This window comes from Hemicordylus capensis, chromosome 4 (genome assembly GCF_027244095.1).
Source record: "Hemicordylus capensis ecotype Gifberg chromosome 4, rHemCap1.1.pri, whole genome shotgun sequence".
Classification (NCBI taxonomy): Eukaryota; Metazoa; Chordata; class Lepidosauria; order Squamata; family Cordylidae; genus Hemicordylus; species Hemicordylus capensis.
The window spans coordinates 18,464,664-18,484,799 of NC_069660.1; the positions used below are offsets into that span (position 1 = coordinate 18,464,664).

Here is a 20,136-nt window from a genome sequence, read left to right on the forward strand (position 1 = left end):
AACAACCAACTTCCTTTCATCTGATCCCACTGGGATAATTCACAGCGCATTTGATGATACACAATTATCCTTATCCATTTTGGCAAACACCATAGCTTGGTTCCACAGATCCACATGCTCTGCCCTGACCTGTGGTCCTCCAGATCTTGCTGGACTACCACTCCCATTACCCCCAGCCTGAAACCTTGGAGAACCACTGCCAATTGGTGCAGACAATACTGAATTAGATGGATACCTGACTTGGTATAAAGCAGCTTCCTATGTCCCTGTATTCCAGTGTGCACTGTGTGTGTTGGTCCTTCACTCAATGAGGTGACTCAAGGAAGCAGATAAGTGGCCCTGAAGCCCACACTCTGTGTGCATTTCCAGACTGGACGCACAACATGAATGAGCACTGTGTGGGCATTTCTTTAGACACTCACAATTCTATCTAGATATTTGGAAATGGAAGCAGACATCTGTGTACATATTCCCCTTCCTAGGTAGGCTTCTGAACTTACAAGGAGGTTAAAACAAGAGACTGAGATCCATTGGCCAGGACTGTGCACACAGTGATCCATGCCGTATCAGATCTGTATGCTCATTCCCTAACAGATAACTAGTGTTGTTTGTTTTGAGGTCACTCTGATCTCTTCTTTCTTCCCGTACCTGCATACAAGGGGATTGGCACTAGAGAATGGAGCCCAGCAACTATGTCTTTGGTATGTATGTGCTCAAATACCCCTGCATTCAGTAGCGCATCTCAAGACCACTGATGAGCATGGGGATCTGTGGAACAGAGCTATGGTATTTGCCAAAATGGAAAAGGATCATGGCATATAATTAAGTGTGCAGTGAACCGTCCCATTGGAATAAGATTCCTGGTGGCTAGCTCCAAAAACAGCTATGACTAGAACATCTAGGAAGTGATTTTCACTCTCAGATATACTAATAGAAACCCTGAAAGTGGGACGGAGATTTCATATAAAACTGTCCCAACGTTTCTTAAAATTTAGGTCTGTGTAGAGAAGGGATGGGTGATCGATCCCTCACACTTAGTTTGATTCAGAATTTGGTTGGGGGGAATTAATTTTCCAATAAATAGAACATATTTATTTATTTGACTAGAAGGATGTGCACAGAATGAATTTTCACATTCAATTTGAATTGAAACTGGCCAATTCAAATCAAATTTGAATTGAATTGGCCCAAAACAGGACAATTCAATTCAAATCAATTTGACCTGTTTTGGTGCTTTTTTTGACCTATCAAGACACCTGAACTGTTTCAAAAAGGTGCTAACATGTCACTAAACTGTTTTAGAACCAGTTCAAATTGATTCGAATACAAATCTGGCCAATTCAATTAGAATTCAAATTGAATTACCTTTTTAGGGGTGATTTGATTCAAATTTGAATAGTTTGAATTGGCCAGATTTGAGTTGAATCAATTCAGATTCCAATCGATTTGCATATCCCTACTTGGCTACCATAAAGACTTTTATTCCACCTTCCTGCCCCAATATGAGGCACTCAAAGCAACTTGCAATAGGTCCCAGTATAACAATAAAATTAACCATCACCAACCCACTCCCCCAGGAACTATATACAATAGCCACAGTAGAAGGAAATGAAAACATCATCAAGAGTTAGACAAAAATTTCAAGGGTTCATGAGAAAATTCAGACACCCAGTACATCAAAAGCCTGCTAGAATAAAGAAGTATTCAGCTTGGAACAGAAGGTCAACAAGGAGGGGATCTTCTAACTGGATCTTTGGAAGCAGGGCATTCCAAACCCAGGCACAGTAATGAAGACCCTATCTCATGCTCCAAATATTGGTGGGACATGCAACAGGGCCGTCGCCAATGATCTCAAGGAATGGGCAGGTTCACTTGGTAGGAGGTGGTCCTTCAGAAACCCTGGCCCTAAACCATTCAGGGTGTTAAAGATAACAGCCAGCACTTTGGAGTGGGCTAGGAAATGAACCAGCAGCAACCACTGGAGATGGCATAACAAAGGGATCATGTGATCCTGCTAGCTCTCCTGGTCAACAGCAGCATTCTGTAAGAGCTGAAGTTTCCAGACACTCTCTGACATCCTGCACCATCTAACACTGGCATCAAAAAGCTGCCAGGGCTGCTGCTTGCATAAAAGGCAGTTCCAGGGCTCTCAAGGAAGAGGGCAGTTGTGAATCAAAGCAGTGTACAGCACTTGCTTCGCAGTACTTCCATTGAGAACAGCCCACCTCTGCAACAGCCCTGGGGCTGCCTTTTACCTAATGCCGAGGGTAGACTGCACTGCATATTGGCCATTCTTCAAAGGGAGCCCCTTCAAAAGTAAAGCACCAAGCACAGTATTCCCATCTAAGGTATGTGTCTAAGGTATGTTTGACTGAAACAGGCACACATGGCATGCCAGCCTCAGCTGGGCAGACACATTCCTGGCCACAGCTGCTACCTGACCATCCAGAAGCAAAGCCACATCTAGGAAAATTCCCAAATGGCACACCTGATTCAACTAGTCATGAGTTGCCTTTTAGAACCTCAACAAATGCAAATTCTAACAGTTGCCTCTTAGAATTTGCAACTGCACACTTCAGGGGAGAGCTAACCCATCCGCAAGAGGTTGACTAGATAGTATTAATTATTTTATTTTATTTTATTAGTCAACAGGTTGAATGAATAGTAAAATAAGTAATGTCACTAAGCCCATTCCATGGTTTGGGCCTGTTGCACTCCAAGTGACATCGCTTGAAGCATGAAGGCATCTGGGGACCTCAAGGCCTTTTCCCAAGCATCCCAACACCCCTTTCCCTTCACAACCTAACTTAGGCTAGCAGATGCAATGGGAAGGTCTTGTCACAGGACCTCCATTACATTTCTGTGACAGGGTCTCGCATACAAGGATCCATGGGAAATGCAGTTCAGACAGGTCCATGTGTACAATTTCCCCCACAGATCCTTGGGCCTGGGAGGCTGCTGAGGCAGCACCATAAATGTAATGGATGCCCCAAAATGAAACCATGAAATGAAATGCAATATTGCTACTATAGCCATGGTTGAGTAAATTTGGATAGAAAAGGGAAGGGGGAGTTTGCAGCATCTGGGATGGATAGCATTGGCACTTAGCTAGGCCCAATGTTTGGGAGCCAATGCCCAGTTCAAAATGAGCTCTGGGGACATTTTTAAATTCAGTGTCATCATAAGTGCATGGGTTCCAGCGAAGAAGGTCATCTCAGTGAGGAAAGACATCAAATCAGGATTGGGAAATATTTTATTAAGATTCAAACTGCTGACATTTCTGAAATTAATTTTTTGACATTTTGGCGATACTATACAAAATGAAACCCAAGTTGAGAAACAAAAAGTGTCTGTCTTAAATTGCATGCTTTTGGGTGCTAAATCCGCCCCCCACGGGGCACTTGTGGTTCACCTCCCTCTCTCTGAATAAAAACAAACCACATTTTCCTCTTGAGGCCTTGCAAATGAACCCCATTTTTAATTCACAACTGTTAGATCGGAATATACAATATTGCCACAAGAAAAAGCTAAGCTGTTGCTGCTGATGCTTTTGGCTCAGATTCTAGGTTAATTTGCACCGAAAATAGGATGCAACCACTACAGGCATGAAGAGTCACTTCCTTAGTGAACAAAATGATCATGCCTAAAGGGAACATATTGCATCTCTTGCTACAGTTTATTTTACTCTCTGAAAGTAGGACCCAATACATCTTTAGTTATACACATAAGATTTCAATAAGAATTTAACTGAAGACCAGTTCCCAATCATTGTAGTAACTGACCATTCAGGGCCACAGCCACACGTATTCAAAGAACACAGGCCACCATTTTCATGTGGCCATCCCTCAGCCCCTAGCCATGCCCCCTGAGTCTGACGCTGATGCAAGGGTGTGCAAAAATGGGGTCACTCAGCCCTGTTTGCAAGGCACTTCAGCCAGCGCTGCATTCCCAGGCTGGCTGGGAGCACACCTCTCTCCCTGGGAGACAGAAAGATGTGCTCCCAGCCAGGCTGGGAACCCAGTGCTGGCAAAAGAACCTTGTACACAGGGCCAAGTGGCCCCGTCTTCTAGCCTGGCCACAACACCTGTGTCAACATCAGATGAAGGGGGCATGGCCAGATGCAAAATTGGACCATTCAGTCCCACCAGCAAGGCCCTTCAGCCAGTGCTGTGTTACCTCTCTCGGTCTACCAAGGCAGAGAGAGGAATTCCCAGCCAGGCTGGGAATGCAGTGCTGGCTGAAGCATCTTGCGAACGGGGCTTACCGGCCCTGTCTTTGACTCTGGCCATGATCGCTGTGTTAATGTCAAATGCAAGGGTATGTGGTTAGGGGATGCGTGTGCCAGCGCACACCTACTTAACACAAAATAGGGGTCACCCAGGGGGTTTCCACTGGCAGTTTCCTATGCCTCTGTGACCACTCAAAGGCCTCTGTGGCTGGTGATGCTGGGAGTTATAGTCCAACAACATCTGGGTTCCCAATATGGTTGGGAACCCATCCTACAGCTTGCTAGACTGGTCACCAGAGCTCAGTAGTAGAGTAGAGAGGACACTTGTATGCTGCTTAAAAGACAACCAAATTAACACTTCAATGAAGAAGCATCTTCCTCCTCCTCCTCCTCCTCCTCCTCCTCCTCCATCATAGGGTGGTGATGAGGACAAACTATCCACTGACAGGAAGCAAAGTTGGATTCTGGGTAAACAAATACATGCAATAGACAAATTCAGGGAGGGCACTATAATGCCAACAATTAGCCATGATAGCTAAATCAACTCTTGGCGTAAAGTGGCAATATACGTCCAATTACCAGATGCTGTAGGAGGTGCTGGGATGGCAAATCACCTCCCCAGCCAGCTTACCACAGTGGCTGACCACTTTTGGAAACAGACACTTCATAGAGAATGTTTCTTCCCAGCCAAAAGGCTGAGAAACAAATACTATGTTAGATGTACCCTGGTCTAATCCACCCAGGCACTTCTGATTTTCATAAATGCATTATTAATGCTGTAAATTTTGTAAAATCAAAAATCATAGTATATTCCATCAGCTTGGTCAGAGAGTAAAGTGGTGAGTTTGGGAAAGTGAGGAGTTCTCACTTGGAATCTGTTTTGAATCACCCAGACCAGAAAGTCTTTCTTGAGTCATGGTCAATCTCAGATCATTATTTATTCATTTCCACTTACTGGAGCTGTACAAATTAGAGAAATGTGCTACATGTTTTGGTGAGGTTACGGTAATCTGCTGCAGGTCCAGAAGTTCCAAGATGCCACTGAAGCATGTACACGCACACACACATACACGCGCGCGCACACACAGACAGACATTTTTCTTTGCATTTCAATGGAAGGTACTGTTTTGCTCATCATATATTCCTTCTGTGAGAGGAGAGCTGGTCTGGTGGTAGCAAGCATGAATTGTCCCTTTTACTAGGCAGGGGGGCTATTCCCACGATCAGGCAAAATCGGGATGGGGAGCCTAGCCCGATTTCACCTGATTGTGGGAGCCATCGGGCTCACAGACGAGCCCGGTGGCTTCCTGGCGGTTAACCCGCCTAAGTACCCCACCCCTTAAACCGTGAGTAGCCATGGCGCGGCTCCGCACCATGGCTACTCATGAGAAGACCCCCAGCCGGGAGGCTTAAAAGCAGCCTCCCGGCTTGGGGGTCTCTCCAGTATGCCCTGCACACTTGCGCAGCGGCCACCCACACAACTGCCAGCTCCGTCACAGAGCCAGCCGGGGCTGGGGAGTTCAGCTATGTCCAGTCAAATTAACAGAGAAGCCATCGCAAGCAGAACTCCAGTAATGTAAAGAGCTACAATCTTTCTTTCTTTTTAAATGGAAACTCTGGCTCTTTATTTATGTAAATATTTATTTTTATTATTTCACATTATATGTTTATATTGTTTAATAAATCCTATCCAGAAGGCCCTCCTATGGGCCCAGGCACTACACACTACACCAGGGCCTGGGACACTAAGGAGGGCGAGCTGAGAATACCTCACAGGCTGGGATACAACCAGCCAGGAGAGGCATGGCTGCCTCTGGTTCTTGGTAGTCTAAATGTGGCCTCCTTCAGACACAATGCCAAACCAGAGGCAAACTCAGTTCAGGTTTGCCACCCATGTTGTCCGAATTATCAGAACCGTGGTTCCTGAACCCAACCATGGTTTCAATTTTGGCCCCAAACCTAGGAATGAACCCTCGGTTTGGAGTGAGTTTTACTCACCCAGCCAAGGGTCCGTACTTTCCTCCATTATGTCTGGATTGGGATTGAACTCCCAACCAGAGGTAAGGGAGGAATCTCCTTGGGTGGCCTGCCACAGTATTGGCTGGCACAGGCTGTCCTTCCAGGGTCGGAGGAAGCCAAGGAGCCAGTCCCGCCACTGTTGCCAGCTCCCAGACAGAGATTGTGATTGTGACCACCATCTGGAAGTGGTGGTAGAGGCAAACTGTAGGTCCATTCAACCTGCAGTTTGCCATTACGTGTGAAGGGGCCCTGTGTCTGTTTCTCCCATCGCATCCCAGCATTAAGGAGAGCCGTGCTGCCTGTAGGCTGGCCATTAATCAGGTAGAGCTGTGCGGGCTGCTTAATCATCGACTAGCCCACACAGCTCTACCTGTTGAATGACCAGGCTGCAGACAGTGCAACTCTTATTAATGCTGGCTGGGGGCAGGGTGATGGGAGAAACAGATGCAGCTGCTGAGACAAAGAGGCATCCATTCCTCGTTTGGTGCCCCTCTGGCTCATTAGGATGTGCCACTGATGTTCTCCACCATGCAAGGCGCAAAGCCAGTAACATGAACTGGTGCTAAACAGAACTCTAGAGTGTGACTAGAACATTGTTTGTTTCAATAAATCCTTTGGCAATCTTTTTATTTTGCCCTATGCCCTGCTTACGACTCACCCAGCAAGCATCTAGCTGACCACTGCTGGAAATAGAATGCTTGATCTGAACCAACAGGGCCCTTCTTATGACTCCCCAACCTTTGGTGATATCACAGTTAGAAAACTCAGTCAAAATGAACCTTTGCTGGGCACTGCCATAATGAAGCCTTTGCAAGAAGGAACGGCAGACCAGGAGCAATTTGGGAGAAATGGCCACAGCTTGCTTTTTGCTGATTAGCCAAATTTTCACGAAAAAGGCAGGGGCATCTCTTCTGGCTGGGTGCCACCTCTTCATCCAAGTCACCTTCAGAGTCAGCTTTAAAGTTGGATGAGAGCAAGACTGAAGGTCTGAACTTCAGTGGGATTTATTCCCTCCTTCAGTGCCAGTGTACAGCCTATGCCAAGTCACACCGTTATTTGGGGACAGCAGATGCAGGGCGTGATCAAGTGCCTGTTTTCTTAGCCAGTGTTCTGAATGGCTTCTTTGCCCATCTGGCTGAGCTGCCACTATGCACTCAACAAGCTTGATGACTTTTAGCCTTGTTCATTCCAGACTATCTATCTATCTATCTATCTATCTATCTATCTATTTAACTTATATACTGCCCAGACTTTCATCTTTGGTTGGTTAACAATGATATAAAAACAATTAAAACAAATATAAAAGGTTAAAACAGTTTAACAATTTTAAAGCAGTATAAAATTAAAACCTACAAATTTAAAAAGCTGAAAAAGCTTGGGTGAAGAGATGGGTCTTCAAATGTTTTTTTTTTAAATAGTCAGAGATGGGGAGGATCATATCTCAGCAGGGAGTGTATTCCACAATCTCGGGCCAGCAATCGAGAAGGCCCATCTCCATGTGGCCACCAGACGAGCTGGCGGTAACTGGAGGTGGACCTCCTCAAGTGACCTCAATGGGCGGTGGGGCACATAGTGAAGAAGACATTCTCTTAAATACCCAGGGCCTAAGCCATTTAGGGCTTTATAAGTTATAACTAGCACTTTGTATTCTGCCCGGAAACCAATTGGCAGCCAGTGTAGCTCCATCAGCAAGGGAGTAATGTGGTCTCTCCGAGATGACCCAGAGACCAACCTGGCTGCCGCATTCTGAACCAACTGAAGTTTCCGGACTATGTACAAAGGCAGCCCCACATAGAGCGCATTACAGAAGTCCAGTCTGGAGGTTACCAACAAATATACCACTGTTTTGAGGTCATTGATCTCGAGAAACAGATGCAGCTGACGTATCAGCCGAAGCTGATAGAAAGCACCCCTGGCCACCGCCTCAACCTGAGAAACCAGAAGTACTCCCTGAGAAACCAGAAGTACTCCCAGACTGCGAACCTGTTCCCTTTGGGGGAAGTGTGACCCCATCTAGCAGGAAGGTCAAAATCATCTCTGGAGTTCTGACCCCGCATAATAAGTACCTCTGTCTTATCTGGATTCAGCTTCAGTTTATTTTCCATCCACCCCCCCCCCACATTACTACCTCCAGGCAGGCTTTCAGGGAAGATATGCCATTTCCTGATGAAGTTGACATGGAGAAATAGATCTGGGTGTCATCAGCATACTGATAACATCCCGCTCCAAATCCCCTGATGATCTCTCCCTGCGGTTTCATGTAGATGTTGAAAAGCATTGGTGAGAGTATGGAGCCTTGAAGAACACCATACTTAAGCTCAGATTTTGAAGAGCAACAATCTCCAATCGACACCATCTGGAATCTGTCCGAGAGGTAGGAGTGAAACCCATGGGCAGATCTGGGGGAGGGGGGAGCCAGGGCACATGCCCTAGGTGCCACTGAGGAGGGGGCGCCACGCCAGTTCCTACCACCTGCACCCCATTGCCCAACTGCCCAGCCCCAGGGCCCCTCAGCCACTTGCCATCCTGCTTACCTTGCCTCTGGCTCTGGCCTAGGATCCGCGAGGCCTGCAAACTGCAGACCTCTTCTCTCCCCGCCTCTCAGCTGATCGGTGGGTGGGTGGGGCTTCCAGAGAGGCCTCCGTGTAGGCCTCCCTGAAGCCTGAACTCCGCAGGTTGCTCCCCAAGCAAGCCAGGAAGCAGGCAGGCAGAGTTCTCTGCAGCAGACCTCTGCCCAGACCATCCAGAACAGCTTTTGCCAGGTAAACTGTGAATTCCTTTTTGTGGTTACCTCCCCACCCGGGGTTTATAGGGATCTGCTTGCCATAGGGCTTTGATATGGGGGGCAGGGAGACTGAGAAGTCTCTGAATATTTAATTTAAAACAGATAGAAAAATTTCTGGCTTTAAATTTCTGGCTTTTTACTATCTAAAAAGGCCGATAAGTGGCTTGTTTCATGGCAGAAAATTACAAGAACTTCTCGAACAAACAATATTATATTTATTTATTCATTTAGTCATTCATTCATTCATAAATGCACTTATGTTCAAGTTGTTTTGCAACCCAGAAGGTCTGAGTGAGAACTGTGAAGCATGTGTTGTGCTTTTATTTTATTTTATTTTTCTTGTGTGTGAACTGCTCTCCAATAACTTGCAGGGACTTCAGGGTAAATCTGGCCAACATGTGAATGCAGCACCTCCATTCCAGAGTAGATGTGTGTTAAAGGGCTTTAAAAACTTTGTGTGAAAAACCTCCTGGAATCAAACTTTACTAAATTTGTTCAGAATTTTGAGAAAACAAACATAGGCTCACCCTGCATGGTTGAAAGTCTCCTTTACTAATCTGCAGCGAGGGGGGCATTTTAATAATTAGCATTGCTAATGTGTTCTAGGCATTAAAAGTAGCATCAATATATAGTACTCAGTGTATATCACTATATATTGTGAAGTGTGTGTGTGTGTATTCAGTGAAATATATTTCCAGGCAGCATACTTATTTTGGAATATCAGACTTAAATCCTTGGGGGCTTGGGGTGTGTGGAGGCCCTGGACTTTGAGGGGCTGGGGGCCCATTTTAAAATCTCATCTTGGCCCATTCCAACCTTGCTATGCCCCTGGCAGTCACTGCACATGGGTTTCTGCACAACACCTACAAAGAAGAAACTTCCATGTAGAAAATGTGTCTCTTGTAAACTGACCCTGAATTTTCCATCCATGACTGGGATATCTGAGAGTTTGAGTCAATAATAAAAGAACAGCACACAGCCAGTGACAGGAAGGAGCAAATTACAATGATTTCTTAGTCTGGCAGGGGCTGGTTTTGGCCCTGGTAGAACTTGGCTGTCTGCTCCTGTTGCAAATGCCTCTCTCTGGTGTGGCAAACTAATGTATCCTCCTCCCTCCTGGTGTCAAAGTAAGCACTAGTGTGGTTAATGCACATATACCCCATCATGAGCCAACAGTCATCACAAGACAAAGGCTGGCAGGAACCATTCACTGGTTTATAGACCTCCCCCCCCCCGCCACCTTCTTCTTCCCCTATTTTGCTAGTGGCTATTTGGGCAGGTGATCCTCTAGGACAAAGTAAGGTTTTTTAAAAAGAATGAGATGAGACAGAGAAAATGACACATGGAATCCTCACGTAACTCCTGACTGTTGTTCTAAGTCTTTTACAGAGATGGCTCATGTTTTCAGGTTTTGATCAACAACCAAGTCTAGATGGTACAGTGTTCCTTTTAACAGGGATTTCCAGATATTGTTGACTACAAGTCCCATCATTCCTGTTTGGACAGGGGCGTAATTTCAATGCTTGCCCTAGGCACTATTTCCCCTAGATATGCCTCTGGTGAAACCACTGTAAAACAGTGCCTCCCACCCCTAACACCCTCAGACGTTCCAGAAGGATATTATGGTCGATAGTATTGAAAGCCGCCAAGAGGTCCAAAAGAACCAACAGAGTCGCAGTTCCTCTGGCAATTCCCAACTGGAGATCATCCATCAGGCCAACCAAGGTAGTATCCACCCCATAGCCCACCCGGAAGTCAGTTTGAAATGGGTCTAGATAATCAGTTTCCTCCAAGACCACCTGAAGCTGAGAGGCCACCACCCTCTAAATTACCGTTCCCAGTCATGGGAGGTTGGAGACAGGCCTATAGTTGCTCAACTCTGAGGGATCTAATGTAGGCTTCTTTAAAAGAGGTCTAATGATTGCCTCCTTGAGACAGAACTTACAAGCAATCAGGAACTATGGAGCAGGCACCTCAGAAAAATGAAAATGACGCAGAATTTATCCCCTACCTATTGGTCAATCAGATGCCTTGTACATTTCAACCTGGTGCTCTTCCCTAGGGGTAGAATCAAAGCTGGATAAAGCTTTTGTTCCCGGATCTATTCATTGTATTCCAAAGAGTGCCTTCTCCCAAAGAATTTAAGTACTGTGGCATGGAGTAGGTCAGGCCTATCCAACTTGTGACCCACTAAACTGAATACTTCCCACCTGGGGCCTTAAAAAACGGCAAAGCCATACAGTGCAAGAAAAGGATTTAATGAAAACTGGTCTTTAAAAGTCCTAGCATTCCCAGTGCATTTTGAACTCCTGAGCTCTATTCCTCAGAGAAAATAGTACAACTGTTATACAATAGTTATTTGAAAACAACTGAGCGCCTTCTTTGTTATGAACCCCATCGCCTACTACAATTTTCTGGAGAGGTCCAGTTATGGTTTCCGCGGGCTCATTTGGTGGTGACTCGGGACCAGGCCTTCGCTGTGACTGCTCCGGGGCTTTGGAACAAGCTCCCTGCTGAAATAAGAGCATTCAGCGTTCCCTCTAACAGGGATTCCCAGATGTTGTTGACTACAACTCCCAGAATCCCCAGCTGCAATGGCTTTTGCTTGGGGATTATGGGAGTTGTGGTCAACAACATCTGGAAATCCCTGTTAGAGGGAAAACTGATCTCCTTCTCTGTTTGCTTTTAGGAAGACCCTCAGGATGCCCCTTTCTCAGGCTTTTAACTGAAATCAATTTTAAACTGTTTAATTTGTTTTTATCAGATTGTTTCTATTGGTTTTGTAAATTCTTAACTGCTTTTACTCTGTTTTATATTGTGTTTTAAACTTTGTACAATGCCTAGAGATGTACGTATCAGGTAGTATAACAATATGATAAATAAACAACTGCTCACTGCCTGTCTACCCCAAGCCTGACTGCTTGTCAACCTATATTCTTCCAGCAAGGCCCAAGTATCAGTCATGAGGGGAGTGGACACTTTAACTGGGCACAGAGAGGTTTGGGGTAGGGGAGTAAACGGGGCTGCTAGCACATCAACCCGAGGAAGGAATCAAGACTGCAGCACTTTGTAGATCATGCCTGAGGATGTTTATGCAAACATTTCCCTGTATCGACATGAATAGATGGGAGTGCAGATCTCGAGTCAGCCAGAAGCAGTGTTAGAAAAGAACAAGCAATATTCAGAACACTTAGTTCCTGACTCTGGCACAAAGATTGAACCAGAAACTCTAGAGCTTATTGTTTGAGAAGCAGTGTGACTCCCCATGTGGCATGCTTGCTCATACACTACAAGTACCACCATTCCTCAGTGATTGCTGGCTTTACTTGAGAATAGGGGCAACAACAAGACGGTGGGCAAGCAACAGAATAAAACAGGGACACCAAGATCCCAGAGACAGTGGGAGGGAGTCAGTGCTGCTGATCAGACTGACCGGCCAGAACATATGAGCAATTGTTGGCCACAGAAACATAGGAAGCTGCCATACAACCAAGACAGATCATCTAGCTCAGTATTGCCTACTCTGAGCAGCTGCAACTTTCCAGGGATTGAACCTGGCACCTCCTCTATGTATTTGTGCTCTACCACTGAGCTGTAGGACCTCCCCAAGTCTCCAGAGTACACACAAGAACTGGCTCTAGATCTCAGAGATGGGCAACAGCATCTAAAGGGCACTGCTATTTGTGTATAATTAATCTCTATGCTCCCTACAGTACATCAGGCAGTCAGAAATGTTTGTAAAGAGCTTCAGCAAAGGGATCTGAAGAAGGTGAAGGGCACCAAACAGTCCTCCAGTTTTTTTTGGAAACTGAAAAGGCCTTCCATGTGGGGGAGCATGTTACAAGTTTGTACCATGCTTAGAGAAATAATGAACACAGGAAACGTAGGAAACTGCTTAATATCGAGTCAGTCAGGCCCTTTGTCCATCTAGTTCATTATCGTCTACACTGGCTGGCAGCAGCTCTGTAAGGTTACTGACAAGATTCTTTCCCTATCCATTCCCAGCACAGCATCACTCCAGTTGCTGTGGCTGGTGTCTAGCTTATGTTTCCTTTTTAGAATGTGAGCCCTTTGGAGACAAGGAGCCAGCTATCTATCTATCTATCTATCTATCTCTATTTAAACTGCTTTGGGAATTTTTGTTGAAAAACGGCATATAAATATTGGTTGTCACCGTCGGTCGTTTCCCAGCCCTACCTGGAGATGCCTAGGATTGAACTTGGGACCTTCTGCATCCAAGGCACCTACAGCCCCATCCCTCGGAACATAGGCATTGCTTGAATGCTTGGACATGGCCCTCCAGCCCACTACCTACCATGCCCCCAAAGACTGTGTGAATCAGTGCTGAGAATTTCTTCATGGTGGCATAAATTCAAACAAGCCTTTCAAACTCCAAAAGGCTCTCCAAAAGGGCCTCTCCAAACTGGGTGAGTGGGCAAAAAAATGGCAAATGCAGTTCAGTGTTGGCAAGTGTAAAATGATGCACATTGGGACAAAAAAACCCAACTTCAAGTATACATTGATGGGATCTGAGCTGTTGGTGACTGACCAAGAGAGAGATCTTGGGGTCGTGGTGGACAGCTCATTGAAAGTGTCATCTCAGTGTGTGGCAGCTGTGAAAAAAGCTAATTCCATGCTAGGAATCATTAGGAGGGGGATTGAAAATTAAAATGCAAATATTATAATGCCCTTATACAAATCTATGGTGTGGCCACATCTGCAGTACTGTGTACAGCTTTGGTCACCGTATCTTAAGAAGGATATTGTAGAACTGGAAAAGGTGCAGAAGTGAGCAACCAAAATGATCAGGGGCCTGGAGCAGCTTCCTTATGAGGCTAGGCTACAGCATCTGGGGCTCTTTACCTTGGAAAAGAGGTGACTATGGGAAGACATGATCGAAGTGTATAAAATTATGCATGGAGTGGAGAGGGTCGTCAGAGAGACATTTTTCTCCCTCTCTCACAACACTATAACTAGGGGTCATCGCATGAAATTGATTGCTACAGAATTTAGGACCAACAAACAGAAGTACTTTTTCACATAATGCATAATAAACTTGAGGAATTCTCTGCCACAAGATGTGATGACAGCCACAACCTGGATGGCTTTCAGAGGGGTTTTGATAACTTCATGGTCTCTCAATGGCTACTAGTTGGAGGGCAATAGGCCACCTCCAGCCTCAAAGGCAGGATGCCTCTGAGTACCAGTTGCAGGGCAGTAACAGCAGGAGAGAGGGCATGCCATCAGCTCCTGTCTGTAGGCTTCCAGTGGCATCTGGTGGGCCACTGTGTGAAACAGGATGCTGGACTAGATGGGCCATGGGCCTGATCCAGCAGGGCTGTTCTTAAGTTCTTAAACTGGGTTGTAACAAAGACATCTGTTTTTTTGTGGGTCAGAAATAGCGAAAATGCCCTGTACTGTGTAGATTACACTTTTCCTCTGAAAATTTGGAAGATCTATCAAGTATGGGGTGATTTTTTTGGAAGGTTATCTAGTGGTTACACCAGGGCACCATCTGCTCTATAAGCAGCATCCTTTACAATGTAAGCAATAAAGAGACAACATTACAGCCAAGCTGTAATGTTTTTATATGCTGTGAATTGCACCTACTGCAGGAATCATTACCATCATCCTTGAAGGCTACAGTATGCTCTTCCAGGAAAACCATTACTGCCCTAGAACTGCATGTTTCCTGAAGCCAATGAAATCTTCTAGGAATAGCCACTGACTGCTCAGTGCCCTAAACTGTTAGGGCTGAGCAAAAATGCTTCCCCAATTCAATGAGCTGGGTCTCACGATCAGTGAGACCCGGTTCATAAGAGTGAGCGGGGAGAGCGAGCTAAGCCCACTCTCCCCGCTCACGATCAGAGCGGGAGCCCTGGGCTGCCGGATCGGCTGCCCACACAATTGCCGTCTCCGTGTCAGAGCCAGCAGGATCTGGGGAGTTCGGTGGCCGCGCAGCCCCCGGAAGCTCCAGGATGCCCTGCGTGAGTGCGCAGGGCATACTGGGGAGACCCCCGGAGCCTGGAGGTGGGTTTTTCCCTCCCCTCCGGGGGTCTACTCATTAGTAGCCTTGGAGTGGAGCCGCACCGCAGCTACTCATGATCGGGAAGCCCGGGTTTGCGGAGCACTCGCTCCGCGAACCTGGGCTTAGGGGAGGGCTAAAAAAGTGGGCTAGCCACTTGTAAGCCACAGGGCTCGCCTGCAAGCCCAGTGGTTTACACGAGCAGCAAAAATCAGGCTAGGCTCTCCTAGCCCGATTTTTGCTGCTCCTGAGAATAGCCCCATTGTCAAGTTGGTGGTGAATTGGGAAGGTGTTGCTCTTTCAGAGAGGGTTAAAACTTACCACAAACCTTTAGTTTATCAGGAGCAACAGAGGCACAGGAGTTGGTCAAACCAGAGTTCCATCTGTAGCAGGGTTTGAGGTGAAGGCAAAAATTTGCAGTAGGGGCCTTGGGAAAGGAAAACAGAAGTCAGGCAAGAGGACTGGGACCTTGGGAAAGCTCCAAGGGGAGGTAGAAAAGATTCAGAGGGCTCCAAACACCAGAGCTGCTAGGATGTTACACCAGCAAAGGTCTGGAGGTTACTGAGAGTTTGCATAGGTTGCTGGCTAGTTAGTGAGATTGGCCCTGCTCCTGTCCTGAGTGAAGTTTCTGTGGTCAAAAGGGGCCTTGACCAATTCTGTAGGCGCTAGCTACAATGGTGCTGGGATACCTCCGACTCAATTGTTGGATCTTCAAGGGCATCCTCAGGGTCAAAGGCAGAGGCTAGAGTTGTATCCTCAGGTTGTAAGAAAGGAAGCTGGATCTAGTCCCTGGGTTATCCTGGTGCAACAGTTTCCAGCAAGAGTAGGGACATTCAGGATCTGGGCTGCAGGAACTTCCCAATGCATCTCATCCCCCAAGTCTTCCACCATGTCTACTGGTTGGAAGGGCTCTGTTCCTGGGGACAAGATACCACTATGGCTTGTAACCACAGCAAAATACTTTTTAAAAAGAACCATACCATTGTGGCTTCACCAAAGCTCGATTCAGACATTGAGGGGGTTCCCATGATCAGTGGGAACTGCCGAAATGGGATTAGTGGGGAGCGCGGGCTTAGCCTGCTTTCCCCACAGATGACCCATCAGTCGGCTGCACATGACTGCCGGCTCCATTACGGAGCTGGCAGGGGCTGGGGAGTTTGGGGGCCACATGCCCCCCGGAAGCTCCAGCATGCCCTGTGCGAGCACACAGGACATGCTAGAGAGACCCCCGAAGCCTCCTGGCCGGGGGTCTCCTCGTGAGTTACCGCGGCGCAGAGCCGCACCACGGCAACTCACGACCAGAAATCCGAGATTAGTGGAGCACTCTCTCCGCTAACCTGGGCTTAGGGGAGGGGTAGTTAAGCGGGTGACCCGCTTCCGTGAGACCGGGCGCGGCTGCGAGCCTGGTGGTTCTCACATTCTGCCAAAATCTGGCTAGGCTCCCTTAGCCCAATTTTGGCAGACCGTGAGAATAGCCTCATTATGTTGTACGAATGTACACTTCTACATGTGTTTGTGTGAATGACTGTACCTGTGTTCATTTTAACATTGAATCTGGATTCAGGCCCTTCAAACGCATGGGGCAGATGAGAAGTGTACTTCTGTATCTGTGCTCAACATAACTTGTGAATGACTCTACCTGGATACAGATCTGTACCAGTGTACACTGTACACTTGTTGAACGAGTGTTGAACATAGTGTGTGAATTGACCTGAATTGTCCCCCCACCCCAGTTTTGCTCCCTATTCCAACTTCAGATGAAACCTTGATTTCGACTCTGCCCTCCTTACTGCTGGAAAATGTCTTCCCACTATGCTCCAGTCAAGAAAAACAAACACTTCCAGTCATACATGAGTATCTGTGAGAGCTCTCTCTTGAAAACAGACAGACAGAGGATAGACAGATTTATAGTTCTTCCTTTGTATTGCTCAGAATGGCTAACGTGTCTTTCCCAAATGGCTGTCTCTCCAAGGCTAGACTTATAGCATTAGGGGTTTTCAGAATATTTTCCTGGGTGACCAATATATTAAAAGCATCTGAGTACTGAAAGTCTAGATACCACGACTGAGCACCTTAATGTGTGTCTACTTATGTCGTGTCTACTTATGCTTGATACTTGAGCAAACTCAACAGAACATGAAGTGGAAAATGCAGGTATATAATTTGTTCCAGGAATCTGAGTGTTCATCTCCAGCTTAGATAACAACAGAACATGTCTGGCTGCGATTGTACAAGCTGTACCGCAAAAGCAACAGTTACCCCACTAATTCTTCTATTGTTAACCATAGCCTAAATCTAACAAGATAGCCTTCTCCCCCTTCTCTCCCTTGCAGCTCCCCTTCCCTGAAAATAAACTTTTCATTATCCTCAGGATTTAGCTCGTCAGTGAATAAAGGGGTTAATCAAAGGATAATATGTACTCAGAAAGCAAAGAAGCACTTATGGTAAATAATCCTCATTACAAATGTCTCTCTCTCTTTTTTTTAACCTCTTTTCAGAAAAGGCTCAATTCATTTAATGCCATTATGGGTTCATTATCTGCACTTTGGGAGCCTAATGAAGGGTTTACACAGAACGCCAGGAGCACTAGGAGGTTGCTTGCCTTGCGGACAATAGAATATTACCCATATGTGTGATGGCCTTGGGCATCAGGGACAGATATATTAATTTGAGAGGAACACTAGAGCCGCGGGGGGGGGGATGTGTGAAAGAGAATACTTCCATATCAGGGATGGCCAGAAGGGGGGGAGGGAAGCGATCGCCATGGTAACAGGTTCCTGCTTTATTTCGTAAGAAAACAGAGAGGCCATGGGGTGGGAAATGAAACACATGTCCTACAAGAGGACAGCACAAAGAAAGAAAGGGTCTAGTCTCACGCCTCATCTTACAGGATTGAGTAGGCTGAACATTTATTAGCTGGGAGCCCTTTATCCTACCTGTGTTCTTCCAGTACCTAATGATCTAATCAGACCCCTTTCAGACATTTGCTGATCCAGCTGGGCAAGAGAAATTCATCTAATTGGGCTCGACCAACGCAATCTGGTGAAACGCCCAGTGGCTCATGAAGACAATCATACAGACGATCTCATGTGCCAGAGATGCCCTCAAATTCTGGAACACAGTGAATCTCTTCTCACGATCCATAAGAAGAGCTTCTTTCAGGTCTGTGGGGAGAGTGGGTTTAGGTCTGTGGGGAGAGTGGGTTTAGCCGGCTCTCCCTGCAGATGATCAATGGGCAGCCCTGGGGTGGCCAGATCGGCTGCCCACATGACTGCCAGCTCCATCATGGAGCCAGCAGGGGCTGCAGGGATCGGGGGCCACATGGCCCCCAGAAGACCCAGGATGCTCTGTGCGAGTGTGTGGGGCATTCTGGAGAGACCCCTGAGCCTTGGAGGCTGCTTGCAACTTCCCGGCAGGGGTCTCCTCATGTGTTGCAGCCCCGCGGAGCCACGCCGCAGCAGCACACGATCAACCAAACAGGGTTAGCAGAGCGCTAGCTCTGCTGACCTCATTTAAGGGGAGGGGTACTTTTGGTGGTTTGCTGCCAGGAGCTCGGCGGCTCCTGTGGCAGCAGACGACCAGAAGAAATTGGGCTCGTCTCCCTTAACCCAATTTCTCCTGGTCGTGAGAATAGCTTCAGTGGCTCACATTCTTTGCAGGGCCGTGTGGGTGGTTCAGCACTGATGCATGTGTCTAAAACACTGCCCATGCTCTTATGGAACAGGGCAGTTATGCTGTGGCTTAAAAGTGCACCATTGCTGTTAGGCAAAGCTGGTTGCACTGGAGAGAACTGCAACTGTGCAATTTTAAGTTGCAGCACAACAGTGTGGATCATGTTTTAGACACCTGCAGCAGCACAGGTGGGGCTGACCCACTCGTGTTCCCTTGTTCAGAAGTGAGCTATCAGGCTTGTTCAAACAGTCCTTTGAATCTAGGTTTAATGTGGGTTCCCAACATTCATGTGATTGTGTGAACCCATGCCAAGGTGGGGCTCTCGGGCCATGAACCACCTTGGCGTGGGTTCACACAATTATTTCAATGTTGGCAACCCACATTAAACCTAGATTCCAAGGACTGTGTGAACATGCCTATTGTGTTTTAAAATCTGGAGACACCTTTGGCACACAAGGTCATCCATGTCCAAAAATTCACATTCAAGAATGTGGCACTTGCAGTTCTTTGTGCAGCACAACCTAGAAGGCAGAGGGCCAAAATGCCATGCATTATTAAGAGGAATGCTTAAGACTGGCAACTTTTCTTCTTTAACAAAAAAGCTGCTACAGGGGTGGAAGGGATCTACATTGGGCCCATGGTGTGCAAGGAGGGAGTTAACCCCTTCCTACTGCAGCATTCCTATTTATATTCCTATTGCAGCTTTCTCCTAATGAAAACTGTCCCCTCAAATTACCACCGCCCTGCCCCAATCAGATACTGGCAGCAAATAGCCACTTTGGAGGTAAACCGCTGCTTTGAGTTGTGTGTCTGGTTTGGGGCAGGAAAACAGCTCTGAGTAGTGCACTACATGTGGAAAAAGTTGTTTGCTAGCAAATTTCCCATGAAAAACAATATGACATCATATGGGAGGCAATCAAGCCAAAAGACTTCCTATGATTCAGCTGCAAAGCAAAAACACTGAAACATCCTTCCATCATACCAGTTCTGACACCTGGGATGCAATCTGTTGGGGAAGGGGAATTTGTCGGTGGTTTGCAAAATGCAGGCACAAATCCCCATGCTTTTAGGACCGTCGGTGACCGCCCACGTTTATGAATTGGGGAGAGGGTGGCTTTCTCTAGAACATGTGCTTGTCTCTCATCCTGTAAACATTTTTCCCCTGGTGTGTGCATATTGATTAAGTTTGTTTTAAATAACCAAACTCTATTTTAGATGGATGACTGCACCAACACGTGCTTCCACTTGTGGGGGGGCCCAGCCTCAATCTGCTTGGCAGTTTGAGCTAATCTCAGCACCTCCTATTTCCCAAGATGAACATAACCTGCTGAGTCCTGTGTAGGAAAAGGAAGTCAATGAAATCAGCTTGTCTTCTGTGCATACTGTGTCAGAGAATGTGCTGTATCC

General features: G+C 46.6%; 1 protein-coding gene across 13 annotated transcripts in view; it reads right to left on the minus strand.

Annotated features, from left to right (window-relative positions):
* The window catches only part of PHACTR3 (phosphatase and actin regulator 3), a 356,261-nt gene that overhangs the window by 74,624 nt on the left and 261,501 nt on the right, over window positions 1–20,136 (minus strand). The window contains exon 10 of one of the 13 annotated variants that reach the window (XM_053249638.1): window positions 3,245–4,692. The exons of the other annotated variants lie outside the window; for them this stretch is intronic. Coding sequence (XP_053105613.1) covers window positions 4,500–4,692 — 193 coding nt within the window. The 3' untranslated portion in view covers window positions 3,245–4,499. Of the gene's footprint in view, window positions 1–3,244; window positions 4,693–20,136 lie in introns of those variants that run through there. 13 annotated transcript variants of the gene reach the window in all.